Source organism: Ostrea edulis, chromosome 2, assembly GCF_947568905.1.
Source record: "Ostrea edulis chromosome 2, xbOstEdul1.1, whole genome shotgun sequence".
Classification (NCBI taxonomy): domain Eukaryota; kingdom Metazoa; phylum Mollusca; class Bivalvia; order Ostreida; family Ostreidae; genus Ostrea; species Ostrea edulis.
Window position 1 is genome coordinate 69,327,542 of NC_079165.1, and position 26,262 is coordinate 69,353,803.

General features: G+C 35.6%; 1 protein-coding gene across 2 annotated transcripts; it reads right to left on the reverse strand.

Moving 5' to 3' along the window:
• Positions 1 to 245: 245 nt before the first annotated feature.
• Positions 246 to 25,109, reverse strand: LOC125681446 (heat shock 70 kDa protein 12A-like). 2 transcript variants are annotated; one of them, XM_056157096.1, is made up of 9 exons: positions 24,997 to 25,109; positions 15,866 to 15,904; positions 6,018 to 6,056; positions 4,095 to 4,133; positions 3,934 to 3,978; positions 3,523 to 3,813; positions 2,734 to 2,961; positions 2,457 to 2,625; positions 246 to 1,527 (listed from the first exon to the last, which is right to left on the reverse strand). In XM_056157096.1, the coding sequence occupies exons 1-9, from the start codon at positions 25,030 to 25,032 to the stop codon at positions 470 to 472; spliced, it is 1,944 nt and encodes a 647-aa protein (XP_056013071.1). In that variant the 5' UTR covers positions 25,033 to 25,109; the 3' UTR covers positions 246 to 469. The 2 variants fall into 2 exon arrangements, with proteins under 2 accessions (XP_056013071.1, XP_048777505.2); XM_048921548.2 differs by lacking the exons at positions 15,866 to 15,904; positions 24,997 to 25,109 and adding an exon at positions 12,042 to 12,643.
• Positions 25,110 to 26,262: the final 1,153 nt, after the last annotated feature.

Consider the following 26,262-nt stretch of genomic DNA (forward strand, 5'->3'; position numbering starts at 1 on the left):
AAAAATTAGGGAGATCCCAATGTCATTCTTGTTTAGGTTGTCTGAGTTGTAGTTTTGATACTCGGGGATCTCCCTATTATAGGGGTTGTAAATTAGTTGTCATCTTCTTCAATCGTCATTAATAAATGACAATTTTCAACCAACAATATGTATTCTATTGTTAATTGTCAAGAAAAATAACAAAGCTGCGGGACATGAGACAACCGGTTTCTTCGAATAGTATTTTATATTCTTATAAAAATGGAGAGCATAAATATATTTTATTGATACTGAGATAAAGGATTATAAAGATGTTGTTACATCGTACTAATTCCTTTCCTTGACATTAGTGAAAGTATCTAATATTTTACAGACGGACTGGATTCTTCTTCGAAAATTGGACATACATTCAGGTTGGAATTAAACATCAGGAACATTTCATTCACAGACAAATATAAGATATGAAATAAATTTTATGGTATCCCTGTTTTTATCCAAGGAAATTGCATGCCGATGTGGTAACATTCCCAGTCCTTTTTTCGTAAGCTTTTATTTCAAGTTCAGTTCCACTAAAGTTGACACTAACTAGCACGGTGCCGTCTTCACCGGGTTTTCGCTCTTGGACTTCTATCTCCATCACACCGACTAGGTGACAAGATGGATCGTCGACATATATTGGATCTTTTTCCGTTGATGCATACAGTTCTAGCATGACATTCACTTGTTCGGCATTCAGTGGATGATAATCTTTAGGTTCTTGAAATTTTCCGAATTCTAGCATTTCTCCAATTTCAACATGTTTATCAAAAACATCATCACAGTAATATCCACCGTTGTGCTTTCTTCTCTTTTCGATCTTGTCTTTACCATCTATAAACGGTCTCTGGTTAGCGATGCCGTACGTGTATCTACATATTCTTGATTGAATTATTGTTGGATCAAACCCGAACAACACAGCCCCCCGCAGGACTACGAGTGAGGGATCCTCCGGTACCAGGACCTTATAGTTACAGAAATATTTCCTCAGCATATCAATCAAATAAGGTGATTCAGCAAATCCGCCCACAAACATGATCGTATTTGTATTGTGTCCATGCTCCAAAACGCGTTCGATGCATTTTTTGATCCCCGATAAGGAAAATTCAAAGAAAGACTTGAAAATTTTACATGTCAAGATCAATTTATCTTTCTTAAGTGTAATTTGACCCTCATAACCCATGCGTTTGATCCTCTCTTGGAAATTGGTATTCATCAATGATTTGTACGCCTGATCAAATGTAACAGGAAACCTGATAACAATTTTGTCTTGATCGTCAAATTTTGTACTTGCTCTCTTCTTGTGCTCAAAATTATTGTGGATTTCAACCCAGTCGGACGGGTGTTTTTGTTTCACGGCTTCAATGACTTCTTCCCCGAATAGTTTAGTGATAAATTCCAGAAATCTTTTATTAACTTGGTTCCCACCATAATCGCCTCCACTGGCTTGGTAAAGCTCACGGAGTCCTCTTCCTGGACGCACCTGGTGAAGAGTAATGTCTACTGTTCCACCTACATGATTGAAAATGTTATATACGCTCCGTAGCAAATCGGTAGACTATCGAGGAATTATTGATATATCCCTGTGAGCTCGAAATAAAGGACACCACAGAGTCGTCCACTTCTGCTTCATACTTAGATATTTTACTAAAAGTAGACATTAACGGCAAACTGACAACTCAACTGTATGACAAACGGGATGATTTCACCTTCTCCATCGTCAACTTCCCATATTTGTGTAGCAATATTCCATTATCACCTGCATATGGTGTTTATATATCTCAACTGATTCGATATGCAAGAGCTTGTTCTGGGTATAGTCAGTTTTTAAATCGAGGTAAGCTACTGACAAACAAGTTGATGGTACAGGGATTTCAACAGTCTCGATTGAAGTAAGCATTTCGCAAATTCTATGGTCGTTATAACGATCTAGTTCGTCAATACAACCTCACATTGGGTCAAATGCTGTCTGACGTGTTTCATACCGATTGTTAAGCCGTTCTTGGCACACTGATTTTGACTGAGGATAACCCCGTTTACCTGATCAGGATATGGGGCTCACGGCGGGTGTGACCGGTCAACAGGGGATGCTTACTCCTCCTAGGTACATGATCCCACCTCTGGTGTGTCCAGGGGTCCGTGTTTGCCCAACTATCTATTTTGTATTGCTTGTAGGAGTTATGAGATTGATCACTGTTCGTTATCTTCACCTTGCATTTGTAACATCAGTATATTGATTCTCATTAAATATTGTAACATAAGTCTATTGATTCTCATTAAATATAGAAAAAACGAAATTGCAGTTAGTTTTCAATTTATATTAACAGTATCAAAATTGATCTTTCGTAGATCTCCATCTTTCACATCTACTATTTTTACAAATTCTATTCAAAATGTATGAACTTTTCACATAACATCAATAGCACCTAATATTAATATACCTCCAATATCGATGACAAGATACGTTGAATTGTCTGGTATCGAACAGGGAGATTTTTTAACGCCTTCCATTCCATCATTTGATGAGACGTACACTTCGACGGTGCGACATAGCACACTAGCCGCTTCCGGTTCCAGTGCTATTGCTAGTTGTTTGACAGGTATTCCAGCCTATTTAACAAGCATTTTGAATTCATATAAAACAATACGAGTAAGCATTTCAACGATTTCACCATTTGAACTAACATAAATAAGATAGTTTATACCATAATGATTTACCTGTTCAGCAGCCTCCCGCATGAAGTATTTAGCTTTTAGACTCCAAATGGCAGGTACAGTTATTACCCAAAATATATCAGTCATCTCCAAAGAGGATCCACCAAAACGATTAAACAAATTTGATATCAAATGGTCTGTGAAGTATCTAATGACGCTTGAAAAAACAACAATCGCCGGCAAATATTTCTGACCAGTTACGTCCTGTATTTTGGTGTTTAAGGATAAATTCTACAAAGACGAAATGAACCTAACATGGAAGAAACCATATCAAATTAAAATGATTTTTATATACTACTATTTTAAATTGTATAGAGTAAAAGTCGAGAAAACAAAAACAAATAAAATTATATATACCAACCTAAATTGAATTTTGCGGGTGAGCACGAAATAAAATTGCAAGGAAGTTTATTCATCAATGCAGCATACATGTATGAAAGGTAAATATATCGAACAGTGATCAATCTCATAACTCCTATATGCAATACAAAATAGAGAGTTGGGGCAAACATTGACCCCTTGACACACCAAGAAGTGAGATCAGGTGCCTATGAGGAGTAAACATCGCCTGTCGACCGGTCACATCCGTCAAAGCTCTATATATTGATCAGGTAAACGGAGTTATTCGTAGTCAAAATCAGTGTGTTAAGAACGGTTTAACAATCGGTATAAAACACGTCAGACAACATTTGACCCAATGATACATGTAGGTTGTATTGGCAAACTAGATCGTTATAATGACCATAGAATGTGTATACAATATCACCTAGATATGAAATGTTACGTACATACCTCTGTTCGATATAACAACATTTTGAAATCATGGAAAAAATAAAAAAAATCTAAATCTTCTCCATCTGGGTTGTCTTCCATGTACGTTATAGCGTCATGTCCAAACTTGAAGAAGGACTTGTCTGGTTTAAATAGAACAGCAGTGGGTGCTTTGTTGGTCATTGTTTCACTACCTGCCCACGTTGGTAGTTGTATTTTTGTGTCCGAACTATTCATGGCGAACGCATAACCGCTGTATGTTGTTCCAAAATCTATGGCTGCTATAACTGGATACCGACCAAGACGCTGAATCTGAATCAAAGTATGATATTTTGATACACAAAAGACATGTACGTAGTTCATTTTAATATTCCCTTCCGTTGATCACTTCTGTAAATATCGATTCGTTAGTTAGTCTAAACTGATACTTACTGTCACATTTGTTTCTAGTATCTCTGCATAAATCTCTTCAGAGTTCTACAAGAATAACATGATAATTGGTTAATTGATTGATGTTCTTCCAAATATTGATAATACATGTACATATCACCTTTCATATGAAAGAAAGAAATCAGAGAGATTCATTCACTCACCACGCCACCTGGTGAGTTAAGTTCTGTATACGGATTTTCCTGAAAATAGATTTATATGCTGACAAATATTGATAATATATTTCTTGCTACGGCCTTCAATTCGACATTTAGATATATCGAGGACGTGTTATCTATTAACAATAATACTTTTCATTCAGATCTCGATTTGATACATCCCTATGAACTCAAAATAAAAGACACCACAGAGTCCGCCACTTCTGCTTCATACTTAGATATTGTATTAAAGTCAACCTCCCATATTTATGTAGCAATATTCCATTACACCTGCGTATGGTGTTTGTATTCTACTTAGGCGCATATTTGGATGAAACTCTCAATTTTAAGGAACATATAAAAGGAAATGCCGAACAGCTATGATCAATTATCTTAGGATTAAAAATATTCGCAAATATTTGACAAAGGAAGCTACAGAAAGTTTGGTTTTATCTTTAGTAATTTCTCATTTGGACTATTGTAATGTGATTTTATACGGCATAGCACAGACTGAAATATGTAAAATGCAAAGAATACAAAACATGGGTGCGAAACTGGTATTAAATCGTAAGAAATTTGACAGCTCTAGGGATGCTCTCATTGACCTACATTGGTTACCTATCGACTCTAGAATATCATTTAAATTATTGACCTTCATGTATAAGTGTCATGTGGGCGAAGCGCCATTGTATTTAACAGAACTTTTAACGAAACAGGTACCAAATAAAAAGTTGCGCTCCGCTCAATCTTATGAGAATTGCTACATTGTTCCTTTTAACAGGCGTACAACTTTCAGTGATAGAAGTTTCGGAACCATTAGTCCGAGACTGTGGAACCATTTATCGGCTGAAATAAGACAGTCCAAATCTTTACATACTTTTAAAGCCAAATTGAAAACACATTTGTTTAGACAGTTTTAATGTACGTGTTTTTAGTTTAGTATATGTAGAGTGTGTTTGCATGTATACATATTGTTTATTCTTTTAAAGCTTTTTATATTATACATGTACAACGCCATTGAATACTTTGTGTAAAATTAGGCGTTAAATCAAATAAAAACAGTTTCAGTTTGTATCTCTCAACTGATTCGATACGCAAGAGCTTGTTCTGCGTATGGTCAGTTTTTAATTAGAGGCAAGCTACTTACAAGCAAGCTGATTGTGCAGAGGTTTCAACAGACTCATTCAAAGTACTCCTGTGGGATCCGGGTTAGAATAGGTCCTCAGTACCCCTTGCTTGTCGTAAGAGCCGACTAAATAGGGCTGTCCTTCGGATGAGACTGCAAAAACCGAGGTCGTGTCTCACAGCAGGTGTGGCACGATAAAGATCCCTCCCTGCTCAATTGCCATAAGCGCCGAGCATAGTCCTAAATTTTGTAGCCCTTCACTGGCAGTGGTGACGTCTCTATGTGAGTGAAATATTAAACGATTGATTGAATATTGTTTAACGTTCCGTTAAACAATATTCAATCAATCGTTTAAAGTAAGCATTTCGCAAATTCTGCTGTCGTTATAACGATCTAGTTTGCCAATACAACCTATCATTGGGTCAAATGCTGTATGACGTGTTTCATACCGATTGTTAGGCTGTTCTTGGTACACTGATTTTGACTACGGATAACTTCGTTTACCTGATTAAGATATAGAGCTCAAGGCGGGTGTGACCGGTCGACAGGGGATGCTTACTCCTCCTAGGCACCTGATCCCACCTCTGGTATATCCAGGGGTTCGTGTTTTCCTTACTCACTATTTTGCATTGCTTATGAAATTGATCACTGTTCGTTATCTTTACCTTTGATTGATTGATTGTTTTGCTGTTTTTCGCCACACAACAATTTTCTAGTTATTTGGTGGTGCCCAGTTTTTGTTGGTGGAAGATAGAACCCAGATACAATGTACCTGGGAAGAGACCACTTTTGATATTACTTACCACGCCAACTGCTGACACACGTACAGTATACGGATTTTCCTGAAAATAGAATACATAGGTAAGAAGTCTTCATCCTTTATAAACCCTTTCATTCTATGGTCGAATAATAAAGAGCTTTCCGATTAACTCATTAATACCCAGCATACTCGGGATAACAGAACGTTATGTTCACGCCTACATGCCCTAGACAGAGATGTCTATATAACATCAATTTCTCCGACATTGCACCAAAATAAATCTGGGAATTTCAAAATTGATACGATCTGTTAAATTTCATTTTTGGACACTCAATGAAACTCACGTCTTTATTCACTTTTGACTATTCATCTTGCACTATACATGTAATCTATGAAAAGGGGTTACTTCTATTATAACTGTAGTAACAATTGTTTCGTAAGCTCTAGTAGCCATTTTCGTTGTTCTGAACTATTAATCGTATGATAAAGCAAAATATGTTATTAACATTTTCTCGGCCAATACAATGTTTTTTTACCCTCACAGTACAATATACATCTCGACCATCGGGCTTGGTGAAAATACATATGATATTACATAATTTTGGAAAATTTTAAAACATATACGTCTGCTGTATCAGGTAGTTAACGACACCTATGCTGTGTGTGGGTAAATAAATTTTACATTAAACAATTTGTTATGTGTGGGAAATTCTGAATTTCACAAAATAAATTCAAGATATTATCAGTGCAACATATAGTGTAATACTGAATACCCAATCTATTCAATAATTACTTGAAAAGAGTTATATGAATGAATATATAATGAATATTCCAACCGTTACAGTAGATACATGCAAAATACACCAAAAGTAAACCAGGAGTTTTACTTCTTGTTCGCAATACAACACCATTCTTAGGTATATCAAAATACAACACCATACGACTCGTCTATCTGTAAACAACAACCATACTCTGCATTTTTATTTCACCAACATGTTTCTGGAATATTTTACATCTAGGCTTTGTTTTTAGAGAATCCCATGGAAGTTTCGTAGGATTTTTAAAAACACAAAACCCCATGGGATTTATACCTTAAATATCTCAAAATTTTGATAAAAGTGTTAATAGGTTTATTGTGTTCGAAGAAACCCTACAGATTGGTATATAACTCGAGTTTATAGCGGAAAGCGGAAAGGGGTGCTCAATTCTGGAAAAATGCCTATTCCAGAGTTGTCCGTCCCACAGTTTATAGTGCTTCATAGGTAATTAACTGTAAATATCAGAGGTTTTGATAATGCAAAAGGATTATACTTACGAGTACTTACGAGTACTTCTTCATTTGAACCTTATAATTCTGATGTATATCTTCCAAGACACGATTCATACACTCCATGCATAGAAGTGTTGGGGGTACTGACATATCAAGTGATGAATTATTAAGCATGTGTATAAAGGGAAATTTATATCCATTTGCATGTTGTAAGTAAGTTATGCTTATTGCGAGTCACTTCTGTTATGTTTTTTTTTTAACATCAAAACTCCTACACAAGCAGTGAATTTTATGCTTTGTGGTTAAGTTATTTGCATCTTCATAAAAAAGAACTTTCTTTTTTTGTATCAAATTCAAACAATAATAATGTGTATTGTGTCTCATTCAGACCCAAGACAAACAAGCGAGTTTACTTTGCAATATGAATATGGGCTTTTACACAAGGAGTATAATACACACATGTTGATGAGTACAGTGTATAATGTACTTGTGTACAAAATCTTAGGGTTTTTTCTTCTTCTTTTTTGTTGTTTTTAAGATTTACGTATCAACAAACAATCACTATAATGCCTAAATGTGAATCCATGCACATATATGTTAGTCTAATTTATTATATTAGATTTGGTATATCCTCTTGCACTAACTTTCATGTTAAAAATAAGGTTTTTTTCACTCTTGTTGATAATACAGTATTAAGTTTTAAAGATATCAATATTACACATGTATAATGAACATCTCTTTTTAATAACTTCATACGTTTTGCTTTCAATTGTACATGTATTTATCTGGCTTATTTGGATTCACATTCTCTCCAACCCGATTTTGAATTGAAATCAATTTCAAAATTACAAAAAATAATTCGACTTTCATGTTTTGATTGCTATATGCAGGTAATTGTGCACTGGACTCTGTAGTACAAGTCATACAGATGCATGTTTATGAATACATGTAAATGATTTCTGGTAAGGTGATGAAATGGATGTAAAGTGTTTCATAAACCTTCATCATTATGTTGATGTGTTTTGACATAAATATCTATGGCACTTGTTACTTGGCATATGTAGTTAAGTGTATTCTTGTCCATTTGCTTGTTTTTCCTTTCTTTCTTGTTTGACATATATGTACATGCATGTAAATGTATCACACTATTGGCTAGTCCATTTTAGTTGTATTCTAAACTGGTTTCATACAATATTAAACTAGAACACAGTAGTAAGTTTTTTTTATTAGGTATTAGTTGTTGTGAATAATGTTAGGCTTGAAAGTTTCCATTTCTTTCTATTTTAATTGATCAGCGTCCGTTGTGTGATAACAATTGAACTCTTTCAACCGAAAACTACCATTAAAATTGCTTTCAAATTTTCAAGCACTGCCAAATCTTGACTACTTTACAAAAGTATTCTTTTCTACAACATCACATCTGTAATAAAAAAAAATCGGTGCATAGTCAGGTAGAGCTAGAGCAGGTATGCCTTTACCAAAATTGTAAATTTCATGAGGATTGGGGATAGAGGTTTTAACTCCAGGGTGGGGCCAAACTGGATATATAGTGTTTATGTGTAACACATTTCAATAACATCGTCTTAAATCAGGATATAGGACTCACGGCGGGTGTGACCGGTCGACAGGGAATGCTTACTCCTCCTAGGCACTTGATTCCACCCCTGGTGTGTCCAGGGATCCGTGTTTGCCCAACTATCTATTTTGTATTGCTTATAGGAGATTGATCACTGTTCGTTATCTTCACCTTTCATGCTATTGATACTAAATTCTGATTAGATTGATATTTAAAAGGAGCAGTTGTCCTTTACCAAAATTATAAATCTCATGATCCAAGGACAGGGTTTTGGTTGCGGTTTGGACCAGAATTATGATGGTGACCATTGTATTTAACAACGTCATATACAGTTTATATTTCAACATGGTAAAAAGTTTTATGACATTATTTCCCATCCATATTTATTTCCTTACAGAAAATATATAACTTAATTGTGCGTAAATAAAGAATAATGCGTGAACTTCTTCTGTTGTTCCTGCTCATTAACATTACAGACATAATTCAGTAAGTCAGCTGAGCGCTTTTCAGTACTTTGATTTTTGTCTGTTATTATTTGTAAACAAACGCTACACGTTTTATCTATGGGTGCAGCAATAACAATATCGACATTTGATATCGTGACTATTTGTATGGTATGTCTGGTAATCTTCTACAATGGTTTACAAGTTATCTGTGATAGATCACAAAAAGTAATATAGGGTGAACCCTTCTCCCTATACAGTGTACATGTAGGTAACACGTACATGTATATACATGTTTAAAAGGAAAATATAGAAAACTAATGAAATATTAAACAATACCTATGGAACATGACAATTGTGGTCCAAATGGCGTCGATTTTGAATCTCGACTACCCTAGTTCACGTCGGTCTGAGATGTTACATAAAATCCGTAAAACTTGTAAATCATATTCTCTTAATCATATATGATCAACACTCGATTAACGCGATTGTATCATGTCTCCTTATGTTTGTAAATGCTAAACTCCGATGGTGAATATGACGTCACAATACACTGTTTACATCAATACCGGACTTTCGAGATAAGGATCGACTCTGACTTTTATCGCGTGTTAAACATAATTGTAGGGCATGTCACTTCCGGATTACAATAACAACTAAGTAAACAAGCATGGGATACTTCAATTGCTATCAAATTACTGCATCAAAATGCTATTTTCAAAGAAAGGAATCACTACAATCATTTATGAGAAAATGCATTTGATAAAATTATGTGTGTTGGCGAGGAAAATAAATCTAGGGAATATCTTGAGGATATCGGTAAAACTTCACTCCTTCCATCCAAGGATACGTGTCTTTTTCTACACCCAGGTACTAAGCACCAATAGTGACTTGAAGCATCATTGTGGGACTGCGCATAGCTCTTGCGGACCGTCTGCTAGAGAAACACCAGTTGTATCGATGTCAACTTTGCCCTACAATTGCTTACTATCACGTGACCGCGGTGTATAAACATTAAGTCTTATCGGTCGTTCCGGCACATCCCGAAAGTTCCGTATTGTGTTATATTTCCAGCGTTCAATGAATAGGCGGATCAAATGCCTAAAGTTAGAATGCTTTGATAGAGTTCTATCCTCACACGTTAGGTGCTAACGTCGGGATATTTTTTGTCCTGTTATGGATATAGCTATTAATACTACTAATGTCAATACGTTTTACTTCGCCCTCAAACAGGGTCACGCCGTAGGACATACTATGATTAATTCCGTGTGGATCCAGGTTAGAATAGGTCCTCGTTACCCCTTGCTTGTCATAGAATGCGACTAAATGGGGCGGTCCTTCGGATGAGATCGCAAAAACCGAGGTACCGTGTCACAGCATGTGTGGCACGATAAAGATCCCTCCCTGCTCAAAGGCCGTAAGCGACGAGCATAGGCCGAAATTTTGCAGCCATTCACCGGCAGTGGTGACGTATCCATGTGAGTGAAATATTCTCGAGAGGGACGTTAAACTATATTAAATCAATCATACTATGATTAAATATACAGCCCAGTAGCCAAGTACTTCGTTACTAGCTTGAAAATACGGATGTATATTTAATTGCTGTGATAAAATTTAGAAATTCATTTCAAAATTAAGGATTATCTCCCTCATGCATAGCTCTTATTCTTAGACGAATTTGACTCCACTTTTTTGGCACTCTGTTTTTCCCTAAAATAGCTCTTAGGGCCTACAAGTTTACTGATATTTCGGATTTCAAAAATTTCGGTTCAGCATCACTGAAGAGACATTATTTGTCGATATGCGCATCTGGTGCATCAAAATTGGTACTGTATGAGTTTTACATGATTAAGAAAATAAAATCGCACTTGCCGTTATCGATACAGTATCGAATTATTTAATTGGATAAAAAAAATGTTCACTATCTCCCGACAGGTCAATGATACCCGAATCCGATCTACATGCTTTTTACGGATTTTATGTAACATCTCAGAACGACTTGAACTTAGGTACACGAGATTCAATATGGAGAAATACATGTCCGTGTGCTTTTATTCGAATCGACGCCATTTGGACCAAACTTTTTGTGTTCCATAGGTATGGTTTAATTTTTCATTAGTTTTCTATATTTTCTTTTTAGAAATGTTTATTTATGATATGATTGTTTAAGCCCCTGTATTTCCCCATTGTGAATCTCGTCAACATTAGTTCACGTCGTTCTGATATGTTACATGAAATCCGTAAAAGCATATAGATAATATTTTCTTAATTATAATCACTCCTCGATTAACGCGATTGTACAATGTCTCCTATGTTTGTAAATTTGCTATACACCTACGCTGAATTTGACTTCACGATGCATTGTTCACATCAATTGCGTTATATTTCCCGCGTTCAATGAATAGACGGATCAAATGTCCAAAGTTTGAATGTTTTGATAGAGTTGTTACCTGTTATGGATATAGATTTTAATAACGATATTTTTCATTCGCCCTCAAACACTGTCCAGAAGAGCTATAATGTAGACCAGAAACGTCTTAGCAGAGTTGATATTTTTAATAAAATAAAATTTGTGTAAAGATATGTAGACGAGACAATATTATTATAATTCTATCATTACCTCTACATGATGTATGTTGATTAATTTCCTTTTATCAATAAAAATTCAAAATGAAAAAAAAAAACCTTTTAGGGTGGCTTAGTTATAAGTAAGGATATTGTATACATGTACATGCATATGGGTTCTACGTTTCAAAATATTTATAACATTGTACGTACTTTCTTGGAGCAGCAATTTCCCATTGTGAAAGTTCAATACCACTTCACTGTCATAATACCGACATACTAAACTTTTTACAGGAAGTACGTGTGTAATTTTATCAGTTGATACACGTCTTTATCTCAAATCATCATTCAACTGACATTATCATCGGTATCAGTGTTGACATTATGCAATTTTTCTTCTCTCGTTTGTTTGAAAAAAGAATTATACAATATCATATTCAAACACATTTTACGTAGAGGATAAAGTCCGAAAACTGTCCATTCTGTGAGAGAAAGAATTGTTCGAGGCCCGAAGGATTCGAAGCCCAAGTGTGTCATCATGAATTTTTACAAAAATAGTAAGATTTAATGAAAACGTTCCCCTGTTTGCACTTTTTTTGCAAAGACTAATTAAATCCTTAGTAAAGTTGCACATCTAAGTACATTAGGTTCCAAACTTTAAAATTGTGCATTGAATAACGTTTTATTATTTATTTATTTTATTTTATTTTTGGTTTTGCATAATATGCTTACATCAGTGATATGCATTACTCGGTGGGATTTTTAAAATTATTTATAGATCGACTTGCTGTCCATTGCTTGAATATGCAACTACACAACTGCAGAAATTTTGAATACGAAATTAGTGACCGATCTATCATGAAGATATCATGTCATTGCAGATATTTTTTCACTCTTTTTTTTCTTTGATTTTTGGAGTGTGTCTTCGAAACGTCTTGAATCCCGTGGAGATCCGGCTAAGAATAGGTTCTCAGTACCCCTTGCTTGTCATAAGAGATGACTAATTGGGGCGGTCCTTCGAACTGAGTGGTACAGCAGGTGTTGTACGATAAAGATCACAAGTCTCGCGAGCAAGTTCGAGATTACTGGGGCATAAACAAAACGTTGATAGCGTTACTCCCCTCTCTCTTTTCTCAAAACCATGGTATATTTTTAAAAGAATAGCCACTCCTCACATTGCATGTTTTAAAACGTAAAACACTAATATCCCAAAACTCATGTGATTTAACCCCGTCACACCTATTACAAAAATTTCAGAACTCGGTTTTCTATCCTAATTCCATCGATTGTTTTGTAATTTTTGAAATACAGTAAATAGATTTCGGAAACGCATCAGTTGTGTTAATTATTGTTATAAACGTAAAATGCAATGTGATCGATGGATGATTTATTTTGAAAAGGAGAAGGGATGGTTACATATACACTTACAACGTCCATGTAATAAGAGCATGTGCTAATTGTATGATACAATAAAATATCTTCATAGTCTGACAGAATAACATTAAAAGCCAACTTTCATTATTTGCAAGAAAAGTTCTTTTGTTGGATGTGCATAGGTTTCTCCCGTCACAGTTGTTCTTGCGACTGGTGCTTTATCATTTGGCGAATTCAGTACAAGTGCTCCTCCATATAGTTTAACAACTTCATCATTTTTCTTGTCAGAATAATCAATTCCTTACTTTAAAATTTTGATCAGTGTTGTGGGTTGCTGTCGATTATAATACGTAATCGAGGTCATATTACATATACCTAATGTCTCGGTAGCACGACTTTACGCACCTTTAATTTGAAGAGTCCCATTAATGGAAATTACAAGTATTAAACACCAGGAACATTTTCATTCACAGACAAATATATTTCCAAAAGATATCTAATTGCAACCCGGTGATCATCCAAGGAAATTGCATGTTGATGTGGTGACCTTCCCAGTCCTTTTTTCACAAGCTTTTATTTCAAGTTCAGTTCCACTAAAGTTGACACTGACTAGCACCGTACCGTCTTCGCCGGGTTTTCGCTCTTGGATTTGTATTTCCAGCACACCAACTAGGTGACAAGATGGATCGTCGACATATATTGGATCTTTTTCCGTTGATGCATACAGTTCTAGCGTAATATTTACTTGGTCGGCATTCAGTGGATGGTAATCTTTAGGTTCTTGAAATTTTCCGAGTTGAAGCATTTCTCCAATTTCAACATGTTTATCAAAAACATCATCACAGTAAAAACGACCTTCGTACGTTCTTCTCTTCTTGTTCTTGTCTTTACCATCTATAAACGGTCTCTGGTTAGCGATACCGTACGTATATCTACATATTCTTGATTGGATTTTTGTTGGATCAAACCCGAACAACACAGCCCCCCGCAGGACAACGAGTGAGGGATCCTCCGGTACCAAGACCTTATAGTTACAGAAATATTTCCTCAGCATATCAATCAAATAAGGTGATTCAGCAAATCCGCCCACAAACATGATCGTATTTGTATTGTGTCCATCCTCCAAAACGTGTTCGATGCATTTTTTGATCCCCGATAAGGAAAATTCAAAGAAAGACTTGAAAAGTTTACATGTCAAGATCATTTTATCTCTCTTCATTTGAACTTGACCATCATAACCCAAGTTTTGGATCCTCTGTTGGAAATCGGTATTCTTCAATAATGTGTATTCCTTACTAAATGTAAAAGGAAACCTGATAACAAATTTGTCTTGATAGTCAAATTTTGTACTTGTTTTCTTCTTTTGCTCAAAATTATTGTGGATTTCAACCTAGTCAGACGGGTGTTTTTGTTTTACGACTTCAATTACGTCTTCCCCGAATAGCTCAGCGATAAATTCCAGAAATCTTTTATTAACTTGGTTTCCACCATAATCGCCTCCACTGGCTTGGTAAAGCTCACGGAGTCCTCCTCCTGGAAGCACCTGATGAAGAATAATGTCTACTGTTCCACCTACATGTTTGAAAATATGATTAACACTCCGTAGCAAATCGGTACACTACCGACGCCGTATTTAACGATTATTTGTAACATCGGTTTATTCATTGTCATTGAAAATAGAAAAAGACCATGCAGTTACTTTTCAATTTCTGTTAAGTACTTGTCTCAGATAAAGCCATATAAAACAGTTCATAAGTACGTGTAACCAATCCTTGTGATACTTTGCATGGAAAAACACCTATGGGTGCTACCTCCATTTACAAAACGTTTCAATGAAATATCCATACATATTCTTTTTATACAGCGCCACCTATTTAAGGCATATTGGTCTCAATTATCACGCTTAAATACAGCTTTTCAGCTATTTTTGATACCCAAAATCTAGATAAACGATTCTGGACAAACGTTAAAAAAATATGTTTTCTATGCTATAAATCAAATTAAACATGAGGTGAAGATATTTTATCATAATCGACTACCGATGTTTTATTATGGGTACGCCAAAAAAATAGCTGATTCAGCATTGTTTCACTATGTTCAGAGCCATCAGTCTTCGAAGGTAGGCCAAGTTTGAGGGTTTTGTGTTCATTTAGTAAAAGTCCTCTCATATAGATATTGAGCTTGGCAAATAATATTGTCCATTTCGACAAGGGATGCGAAGAGACATTAGGAAATCTGACAAAGTCGATAAAATCCACCACACAACACATTTCAGATACCATACAGACAAATATATCAATACCAAATGGAAAATAAATTCTCATTTTAGAATCATTTTGATAAATACTAATTTTGAAATTGGTAATTCAAAGTATCTTATACAAATCATTGTAATAATACATGTACCATCGCCGGTGAAGGGCTGCAACATTTAGGCCTAACCTCGGCATTTACGGCATTTGGACAGGGAGGGATCTTTATAGTGCCATACCTGTCGTGACACAGGGCCTCGGTTTTTGTGGTTTCATCCGAAGGACCGCCGCATTTAGTTACCTCCTTCGACAAGCAAGAGCTACTGAGTACCTATTCTAATCTAGATCCCCATGGGAAGAATACTGAAAGAAAAAACTTCTATGAAGATACAATGTACATCAATTACTTACCACGCCACATTGTGACACACGTACAGAATGCGGATTTCCCTGAAAATAGAATAAAAACTAGGTATAAAGTCCTCAACCTTTATAAACTTTTTTAGTATATATGATAAAAAAAATTACGAGCTTTCCGATTGACTGATGTCCAACAACCTAAAACAAACCGTCATGTTCACGCGCACTTGCCATAGACAGAGTGACTGTAACACTTGAATTCTCAAACATGGAATTGTTGAATTATAGTAACATTTAAAGATGAGATATCATGTGGTAAATTTTACATGTTTTAGTAGACGGTCTCGCAATTTTCAAGTATTTCATTATATAACAAGTTGTTGTGCTTTTACAAATGAAGATCATACGTGCAACATAGACATATGTATCTAACAGAAACATGATATCCTAAGTTGAAAGAAATTGAGTTTTGAAACAGATTTTCCCCATTCTATCTTGAAACATGCAAATATTTCATTTTAAGCATTACTGCTAGAGCTGTAATGAATATGAAATATCTGTGGCTTCGACCTCTAACCTCAGAATTAAGAGTAATTTTTGTATTTGACTTCAAATTAAATAGAAAATATCACCTGGCATCAAGACCATAAACTGAGAATAGACTTGAGTCTAAATTTCAAATCCAGCTAACTTCTGAAATAATATTCACAAATAACATTTTGAGCATATTTGCACTTGATGTTTTTCATAATGCTGCAGGTTTTAGACAATTGTGCTGCATAAATCTTAAGATGAAAGATAAAGATAAAGAACAGTGATCTATCTCATAACTCCTCCAAACAATACAAAATAGAGAGTTTGGCAAACACGAATCCATGAATATACCAGAGGTGGGATCAGGAGCCTAAGAAGAGTAAGCATCTCCCGTCGACCGGTCACACCCGCATTTGTACTTTATGCAGACGCTTCAGATACAACAATCGTTGAAAATTCCTATCAAATTCGATCAGGGGTCAAAAACGAAAAACCAATTCATTTTCCATTGTATAAACTTTCAAATGCGCAAAAACGTTGGTCCACAGATGAAAAAGATGCGTTTGCAATATATCAAGCTTTACTACAATAAGATCATTATTTGCATAATCTGACGTAGGTGATGACATATTTGCTGGATTATCCTATGAAAAAACGAAAATACAGTTATAAGCCCTCAGTGTATTCGGATTTGACTGTCGCATAGAAAATATAGCCGGACTTAAAAATACGTGCGCAAATTTATTATCGCGTAGACATGATGAAGAGGGTATACAACAAAGTAAGAAATCCGAAGAAGAACCAGTCATCAGTGGCAAGGCACTAGAAATTAACTTTATATATTCCTTCCAGATGATACCCGAAGATTTCTCAAGCGTGTAAAAATCACAGGTATACCATTAACGCCCATACCTATCAGAAATATTTCAGTGAAGTTCGAACATTAGCGTCTGGGTCTTTCCCAGCAGACCCGTCATGTAAGCATACGGGTACATTGTCAACGCGGACTAATATTTGCATTCGTTCAAGAAATTCCATGTTAGTTAGAGAAACTATGTATATATATATATATATATATATATATATATATATATATAAAGCACAAACAAACAATTATAACACCCAACCTTACGTTTACTCCTAGGATCTAAACGATACATGTGAAAATCAATTAATTAATATATAAAGCACTAAATAATCACAACTAGGTACTGAAAACTTCCCTAAGTCGTTGTGGCCGAGTGGACTTGCGCACTGGTTTGACAATCTTGCTAGGCGGTGGGTGCCGTACGTCGCTGGTTCGACCCCGGGCTGGGGCGAAAATTTTCAGTACCTAGTTGTGATTATTTAGTGCTTTATATATATATATATATATATATATATATATATAGGTACTGATTTCCTATTATTGTAAATATTACTCTTTTTCCTAGGTGAGTGGAATGTTTGCGAAAGTGTTTCTGTGGTTTGTTTCTCTATCAATCACCTATCTTTCTTTCTTTTGTAAATATTGTTTGATTGTTTACTTAATTCTTGTTATTTGGAAGGTAGCAAAACTCATTCCGTTACAAAGCGTAGATGTTGAATCAATAGATATGTCACTTTTCAGGAGAGATTTTCAGAGTTTAGGGGCATAGATATGGTAAAGAACAAGACATTGATTCAGAAATTAGAAATTTGTGTCATAAAATTCAACAAGAACGAGCAGAAAAATAAGTACTAGCAAAACACATGATTATTGATGTGAAATATTTTTCTCCAGTACCAAACATAAACCAAAACTGAGGTTATGTGTTCCATCTCTTGATAGACTTACATATTTGAAGTTATATCATAACGACAACAACCATTGTTTACTTGACAAAACTTCTGATGTCATTGGGAAAGAATATTACTGGCCTATACAAGGAAAACTATGATCATGTTACTAAGTGTATAACTTGTTCCTTGAATAGTTTGAATTACTTCACGGGAAACTGATATATCACCTTACCCCCTTTGCTAGAATTAACTTGGATATCAGGATCTTATGCAAGACCTCTTCCTGCCCAGGTCGAAAGATTTCACAGAATATGTCATAATGCTATGGTTAAGAAATTAGAGGATAATCTCATGATTTGAGATATCCATTTGAACAAAACATTTCCTGCCATTAAATGAATTAAGTTTTCATTCTTCTGTCTTTCTCGTTTACAATCGAGATGTAGTTCTACCAATCAACAATATCTTATGTACATAGGTGACAATGCTTTAAAACAACAACACAAGACCTTTACCTTAACTAAACACATAATGAAGGAATACAAGCGTAAACAAGTAAGGTATGCAGACATAAAAAAGGTTAAAAACGAAGAGTTTCTACTTTAACAATCAACGCCAACGCAAACTCCAAAACAATTGGCAACCTTTCTATAGAATCATTAAGCAAACATGTCACCTTCAAAATCAGCTCACGCGAAAGGTGATTTAAGGTCTTCAAGAACTCCAATGATTAGTAGAAGCAGATAAGTTGAAAATTGCAAAAAAAAATTATGAGGTCAACCAATGAGGAAAGCAGCATATGTTGCACCCCTGGAAGCTGTAAAGATGAGGAATATTCAGGTCCAGATATAGATCATGAATAAACGAATGAATCATCATGCGGTTAAGATGATAAATAATCTTAAATGAAGCCCTATCGTAAAAAGTGATATAACTGGTCATCAGAGGATGGCAATATCTTTGTAGTTGTTTGGTGATGAGGCCTTCCAAGAGTTTGTTGGAATCCCCATGGACACGAATTTCTCTCATGTATTAGCTGACCTGTTCTATATTCTTATGAGGCAGAGTTTATTGAAAAGCCTTTACATGAGAAAAAAATATCTCATCACCTGCATTTGTTGTTTATGTTACAGAATTTGCAAATTGCTGACATTAAACGAGACTGTTGAAACCTCTTGAGCATCAACTTGTGTTTCAATAACCTGCCTCGATTTAAAAACTGACCATACGGAGAAGAAGATGGAACTCCAATTACGAATACAAAATTGAGAGTTGGGCAAACAGGGACCCTGGATTCAATGTATAATAACATGAAAGGTAAAGATAACGATCAGTGAACCATCTCATAACTCCTGTAAACAATACAAAATAGAGCGTTGAGCAAACACGTTTCCTGGATGTACCAGAGGTGGGATCATGTGCCGAGGAGGAGCAAATATCCCCTGTCGACCGGTGACACCCGTCATGAGCCCTATATCTCAATCACGTAAACGGAGTAATTCGTAGTTCCAATCCATGTATAAAGAACGGCCTAACAATTGGTAACAAATGTCACAACATTCAACAAAATGATATGTATTGGCAAACCAGATCGTTATAACGATCACATGTTCCTTATCTTCACCTATAGAGATCTTTTTGAGCGGGTTAAGCTGCGAGATGCGTTTCATGCAAGGAACAAGAGAATAAAGAAGCGTCAGTCTCAATTACATGTATTACACGTGATTAGGAATTATGATCTGTTAATCTCATCTTATGGCCAATTTCTTGATGTGCCATTTTTTGCTGCATCTTTGTAAGGTTGTTTTTATTGCAGTTGATGTAGACTTTTATAGATAAATTTGGGGGATCAGACATATTGAATTATTTTGTCATTGTTTATTTTCTTTCTCCATTTCAGTGACATTTTCAGTGGATTGTTTGTGAGTCTGATCCCCTTGTTAGTAGTATGTTATCTAGTTCGTCATTTGAATAAATGACATTTTTCATACTCAAGTTGCCTTATGTTTATATCTAATATGATACAGCAAAAACTAGCATCGGTGACCTTTCTCGGCATTTTAAGACATAAAACAACAATTATTAAAATAATTGTATTTATGGTTTAAATGCGTATTTTTATGTTTTCAAGGTGATTTTTGTAACATTCATTTAAGATTTGTTTCTATTCTCCCAAACTCAATACTTTATAATATTATCCAATCAGCATTCAGTAATTAATCACGTGACTCCAACTTAGCGTCACTCTACAATTTTGACTTGCTTGTAGGCAGACGTGGCTGCAAATAAAGTGTGATCTGTATTTTATACCCACCATCCACCCCTTCGTTCCTGCCATGTAATTGTCTTTCTAGTCCCTATCAATTTTTGATGTTCCAATTTTTTTATGTGCCATCTTTTTGCTGCATCTTTGTAAGGTTGTTGTTTATTGTAGGTGATGTAGACTTTTATAGATAAATTATCTTATCATTGTTTATTTTCTTTCTTCATTTCAGTGACATTTTCAGTGGATTGTTTGTGAGTCTGATCCCCTTGTTAGTAGTTTGTTATCTAGTTCGTCATTTGAATAAATGACAAATTTCATACTCAAGTTGCCTTATGTTTATATCTAATATGATACAGCAAAAACTAGCATCGGTGACCTTTCTCAGCATTTTAAGACATAAATTATACGGTGTCAATACGATGGCTGGTAACGCGTTTACAGTAAAGAAACCGAAGTAAAGCGTCGTCATTGTGTTAAACCTTAGAAATCAAAAGCTGTTTGAAGCGCTGATATTGCTTACAGGTGCACCGGATTTTTACTCTATTATCCACATCAGTTTGTTGTTTGTTTTTATGGATGTTTCTCCTGAATGTTTTAAGTGAATGTTTTTTGTTACAGAAACGCTATACACCTATTCCAAAAAAATACCTCATGAATGATGATCACGTTTCCTTACATTCATTATACTTATGATGACATACCGGCATATCGTGATCGATTGTAAATAGACAATTCTGTGAATGACGGAGAGAACGATGCACGGAAAATTTACAGTAATGTACTCCAGTGCTGAAAATGTAACTTCCAGTCCTTCGACATGTTCCAATAAATATTTCTAAACAACTGACATTAACTACAGGTACAAATTAGACATGCCTATTCTACAAATAAATCTTTAAATATAGCGTAGCCGCCAGTAGCTAGATTGTTACCTTGGTTACAGACCGTACACCTTATCGGGTATTCATTGATAAACTATGCAGTAACCCTAACGAAATAAATCGAGTCATTATGACTTTGACGGTACATTTTAAATCAAAGTTTTCCTCTCACTTACAAGGGTCTTGAGACTTCAGAGAAGCCGAAAGCGAAGTATTGGATATCTTCTAAGATGCTTAATCTTTAAGTCAGCGTACGAAAAAAGCATTACTTTTTATTGTAGAAAAAGCCTGGATTTTTTAAAAAGGAAATTCAAGTGAGGACGATTTAAACGCAATACGAAGTAGTGTCAATAATTTGATGGATATAAGACATTGATGGATATAAGACAGATGTAATGATAGATATAAGACACATGTAATGATGGATATAAGACACATGTAATGATGGATATAAGACACATGTAATGATGGATATAAGACACATGTAATGATGGATATAAGACGCATGTAATGATGGATATAAGACACATGTAATGATGGATATAAGACACATGTAATGGTGGATATAAGACACATGTAATGATGGATATAACACACATGTAATGGTGGATATAAGACACATGTAATGATAGATATAAGACACATGTAATGATAGATATAAGACACATGTAATGATGGATATAAGACACATGTAATGATGGATATAAGACACATGTAATGATGGATATAAGACACATGTAATGATGGATATAAGACACATGTAATGATGGATATAAGACACATGTAATGATAGATATAAGACACATGTAATGATGGATATAAGACACGTGTAATGGTAGATATAAGACACATGTAATGATAGATATAAGACACATGTAATGGTAGATATAAGACACATGTAATGATAGATATAAGACACATGTAATGATAGATATAAGACACATGTAATGATGGATATAAGACACATGTAATGGTAGATATAAGACACATGTAATGATAGATATAAGACACATGTAATGATGGATATAAGACACATGTAATGATGGATATAAGACACATGTAATAATGTCAAAGTGTAGTTCATGTTGTTGAAGAAAGTTTGACAATTCTAAATATCACCAGAGTTGTTGAAAATAAAAAGAAATTAAAAATCATTGGCAGATTTTCACTTTTAAATATTAGAATTGGAGAATTCAAAATTAATCTGATATGCTATACAAAAAATTATGAGATTACATCATTTTCTTCAGACATATTTGCGAGTTGATGCTACTTTAGATTACGCCAAATGATTCATACTGGTCGTACATGTACACGAATGTAATTTAATCTGTTTTCTATAGGTTATCTTTTTCCTGTTGTAAAATGGCTGAAATATTGCCAATATAGTGTAAAATCATAAACAATAAATCATTTCAGATTTAATTTCACCAAAAGAATGTAGACGACTTTTAATGGGGGTTGCCAAGTACTCTGCAGTCGCCTGCTGATCCGAATACAGAATTCTCTCTACAAATTCTTCGCCTGCTGATCCGAATACAGAATTCTCTCTACAAATTCCTCGCCTGCTGATCCGAATACAGAATTCTCTCTACAAATTCCTGACTTGTTCAGCGATTATTGGTGATAATAAAGTAGCTGTTTTATCTGTACCGGTATTAGATTCTACAAAGATTTCATATCTTTAAAGTCATATTTTACCTTCCGTTATGTCTAAAAGTAAACGAAATATGAAAGTTGATTTAGTAGCTCAATATGCGTTCGGGACACCTGCACTTGCAATTGATGCTAGTTAAATATTTCCTTCTTGATTGATATGAATAGCAACGTAGTTCAAATCAGGTTATGGAACGTTGTGGTGTAAGAAGTCCTAAATATCAAAATAATTGGTCAAAACTATGTATTATTGTTATTGGTCAAAACTATGTACTATGTATTATTGCAATTTTTATACAAAATGAAATGAATATGATCGGTCACTTCTGCATGGGGAAGTGACCTAGTCACTGTAACATCGCTATCTCTGAGTATCTGGGAGACCAAACAGTGGCCAGAAGAATAGACGAGATCACTTATTATCCCCCTCCCCTAGAATAGAAACCTTCGACAATGTCACAAATACAGGAAAATCAGCCTCATTAGCCATACCAGTAAGATCATGTTAAGAGTTATTCTCAACAGACTCAAGAAGAAATCGAAGAACATCTGACAGAAAAACAAGTGGGATTTAAGGCACATTGAAGAACTGTCGAACATATTTCCAACTGCTGCATTATAATGGAAAAACACCTACAACATCAAAAAGAACTATACCACAATTTCATAGGCTTTAGAAAAGCCTTCGATAGAGTGTGGCTCAAAGGACTTTGGCATGTTTTGAGAGGCTTCGGCATCGAAGAGGGAATGATCCAAGCCATCTAGTCACTATACAAATCTGCCAGCAGCGCAGTCCTCCTTCACAGTACATGTAACATCGGAGAGTAGTTTAAGACTACGGTCGGAGTCCGTCAAGGATGCTTACTCTCTCTAGTCCTGTTCAATCTCTTTCTGAAAAACATCATGAAAGAAACACTAGATGACTTTTGTCCACAATCTCATCGATGGGCAAACGATCAACAACCTACGTCTTGCCGAAGACATCGAACAAATGGGGGACAGCAACAGTGAATTGCAAGACCACTAACAGACTGGTAAGCAGATCAGGGGCTTATGTCATGGATGACAGCAGTGAAAAGAGCAAGGCCATGGTCAACAGCGCGAACAACACCTCTGCAAAAATCACCATAAACGGTCAACAGCTCGAGGTAGACGCTTTCAAATACATTGGCGCCACACTCACAAAGAACGGCCACCCCACCACCGAAATTAAGACAAAGCTTACACATGCCAAAATTCGACAAGATCTTGAGAAGTAAATACATCACCTTCCTAACAAAAATTGCACTTTACAAAGTGTCCGTCCATCTCTACCGCTGCGAGATCTGGGCCATGATAGCTGAAACGACCAGAAGAGTCCAAACATTTAAGACCAAGTGTTTCAGTTCAGACGACTGCTAGTCATATCCTGCAGAGAACACAAGACCAGTGAGTTCGTTCATACCCAAATAACATCACAGGCAGGTCCGCAAGAATCTCTCTTAGCGCTTGTGAAAAGGAGGAAGCTGACATGGTTTCGACATATCACTCGCTACAGCAACCTACGGGGGACCTTGGAAGATGATCGCAGACGCGGACAACAAGCGAAGAGCTGGATGGACAACATAAATTAGTGGATTCCAACGGACAGCCCCACCGTGATCAGATAGGCAGAAGATATACCTGGTTGGCGCTCCGTGGCCTTCAAGTCGTCCGCTGTCTCCTCTAGGACCATCGGTCAGAGGAATGAGATGAGATGAGATAAGAGTTATGAGATTGATATCTGGTCGTTATTTTCGCCTTCTTCTATATTAGATCAACGATAAGATGAAAAATTAATCGCCTCTGTGTTTTCCATTTCAGAATAAAATCTGCCTAGCGTCATATTTCCTAATATGGGGGAGCATTGTAACACAATCGTTGAGTGCATTATAGCAAGGCTGTTGATATCGCTAAAAAGTGGATATCGCTAACAAGTTATATTTAAAATTAAAGCACCCACTTGTAGTTTTCATACCTAACTTGGGTGGCCTACACAACAAGTTAAAATAAGTATACAAGCACATGTATTCAAAATATTTATATGATATATATATTGTACATACCGATAGGTCGGCTCTCTTGCAGCAGCAATTTCCCATTGAGAAAGTTCAATACCATTTCACAGTCAAAATACCGATATATCTGAAATTCCACTGGAATGGCGTGTGCAATTTTATCAGTTGATATATTACCTTTATCTTAAACGATAGGTGAAGTTTCTCATTCAATTGACATTAAATTCCTGGTCTGTGTTGATATTATGCGATCTTTTTTTCAAAATAACAATATTTAAATATATTCAAACAAATTTTACAGTATTGTAGATATACGCTAAGATTTATTTAAATTCAGCACTAAATTCACATTCCAGTACCGGGGCAATATCTGGTAGCAATTTATTTCAATCTGGTAGTGGTATATTTAATCCAGTAGCGATGTAGTGACATGGATTCGGTCAGATAAAAATAGTGGAGAAGTAGACATTGATTTAAAAGTTTCTACTTTTCATATTTGCTCGTCTTTAGACGGGACGTATCATGGTACAGCGATGTATGTACGTCCGTCCGTCTGTTCGTTCGGGGTTTCCTGTTTCGAATTTTCTTTCTCTGTCACATATCAAGCTGAAACTTAATATGTAGTTTCTTTGTGGATCATTCTAAATCATATTGCAATTTTTATCCATTTTGACTTCTCTTGCAGGAGTCGTGTTCCTTTATTTTAAAATCATTGCTAAATGGAGGGTACATAATTTGTCCTACGAACTCCTCCCACAATTTCAAGTGAGGACCATCTGATTATAATATTTTCAACATGCCCCTGTCCCGGGTTTAAATCACAACTCTGTTTACGTCAGCCTGCTTTCTCTTAACTGGTCCCCTATTGTGACAGCTCCCAAGACCAGTTAACGTAAACCCGGGACAGGGGACATGTTGAAAATGGATTAAAAGCAAGTAAGTGTTGATTTCCCTGTGACAGTTTTGTGCATTACTGCTAAATGTTTGAAAACAAGTTGTCTATTGCGTAAATCCAGGCACATCTGAGTTGAAAGGTCGGTCGAAGCATAAACCGTCACCGACTCCGGCATTTACACGTTTTCCAGAATCAAAATATGAATGCTTGCGAAGAGAAGTCGATGAAGGCTATGCCTCTCGACTTCTCTAAAGAGAATAGCGTCCTATATCGATCATTACATGTGTAATATATCCATCATTACATGCGTCCTATATCAATCATTACATATGTCTTATATCCATTATTACATGTGTATTATATCCATCATTAATATGAATCTGTAGCGGTCAGCCTATAAGCTCGGTTGGTAGAGCACC

Coding starts and splice junctions, on each gene's coding strand:
- LOC125681446 (XM_056157096.1), bottom strand. CDS start 25,032: ATGGGAAATTGCTGCTGCAAGAGAGCCGACCTATCG. Junction 6,057..15,865: donor GTGTGTCACAATGTGGCGTG/GTAAGTAATTGA, acceptor TTCTATTTTCAG/GAAAATCCGTATACTGTACG. Junction 2,626..2,733: donor TGCGGGAGGCTGCTGAACAG/GTAAATCATTAT, acceptor CTTGTTAAATAG/GCTGGAATACCTGTCAAACA.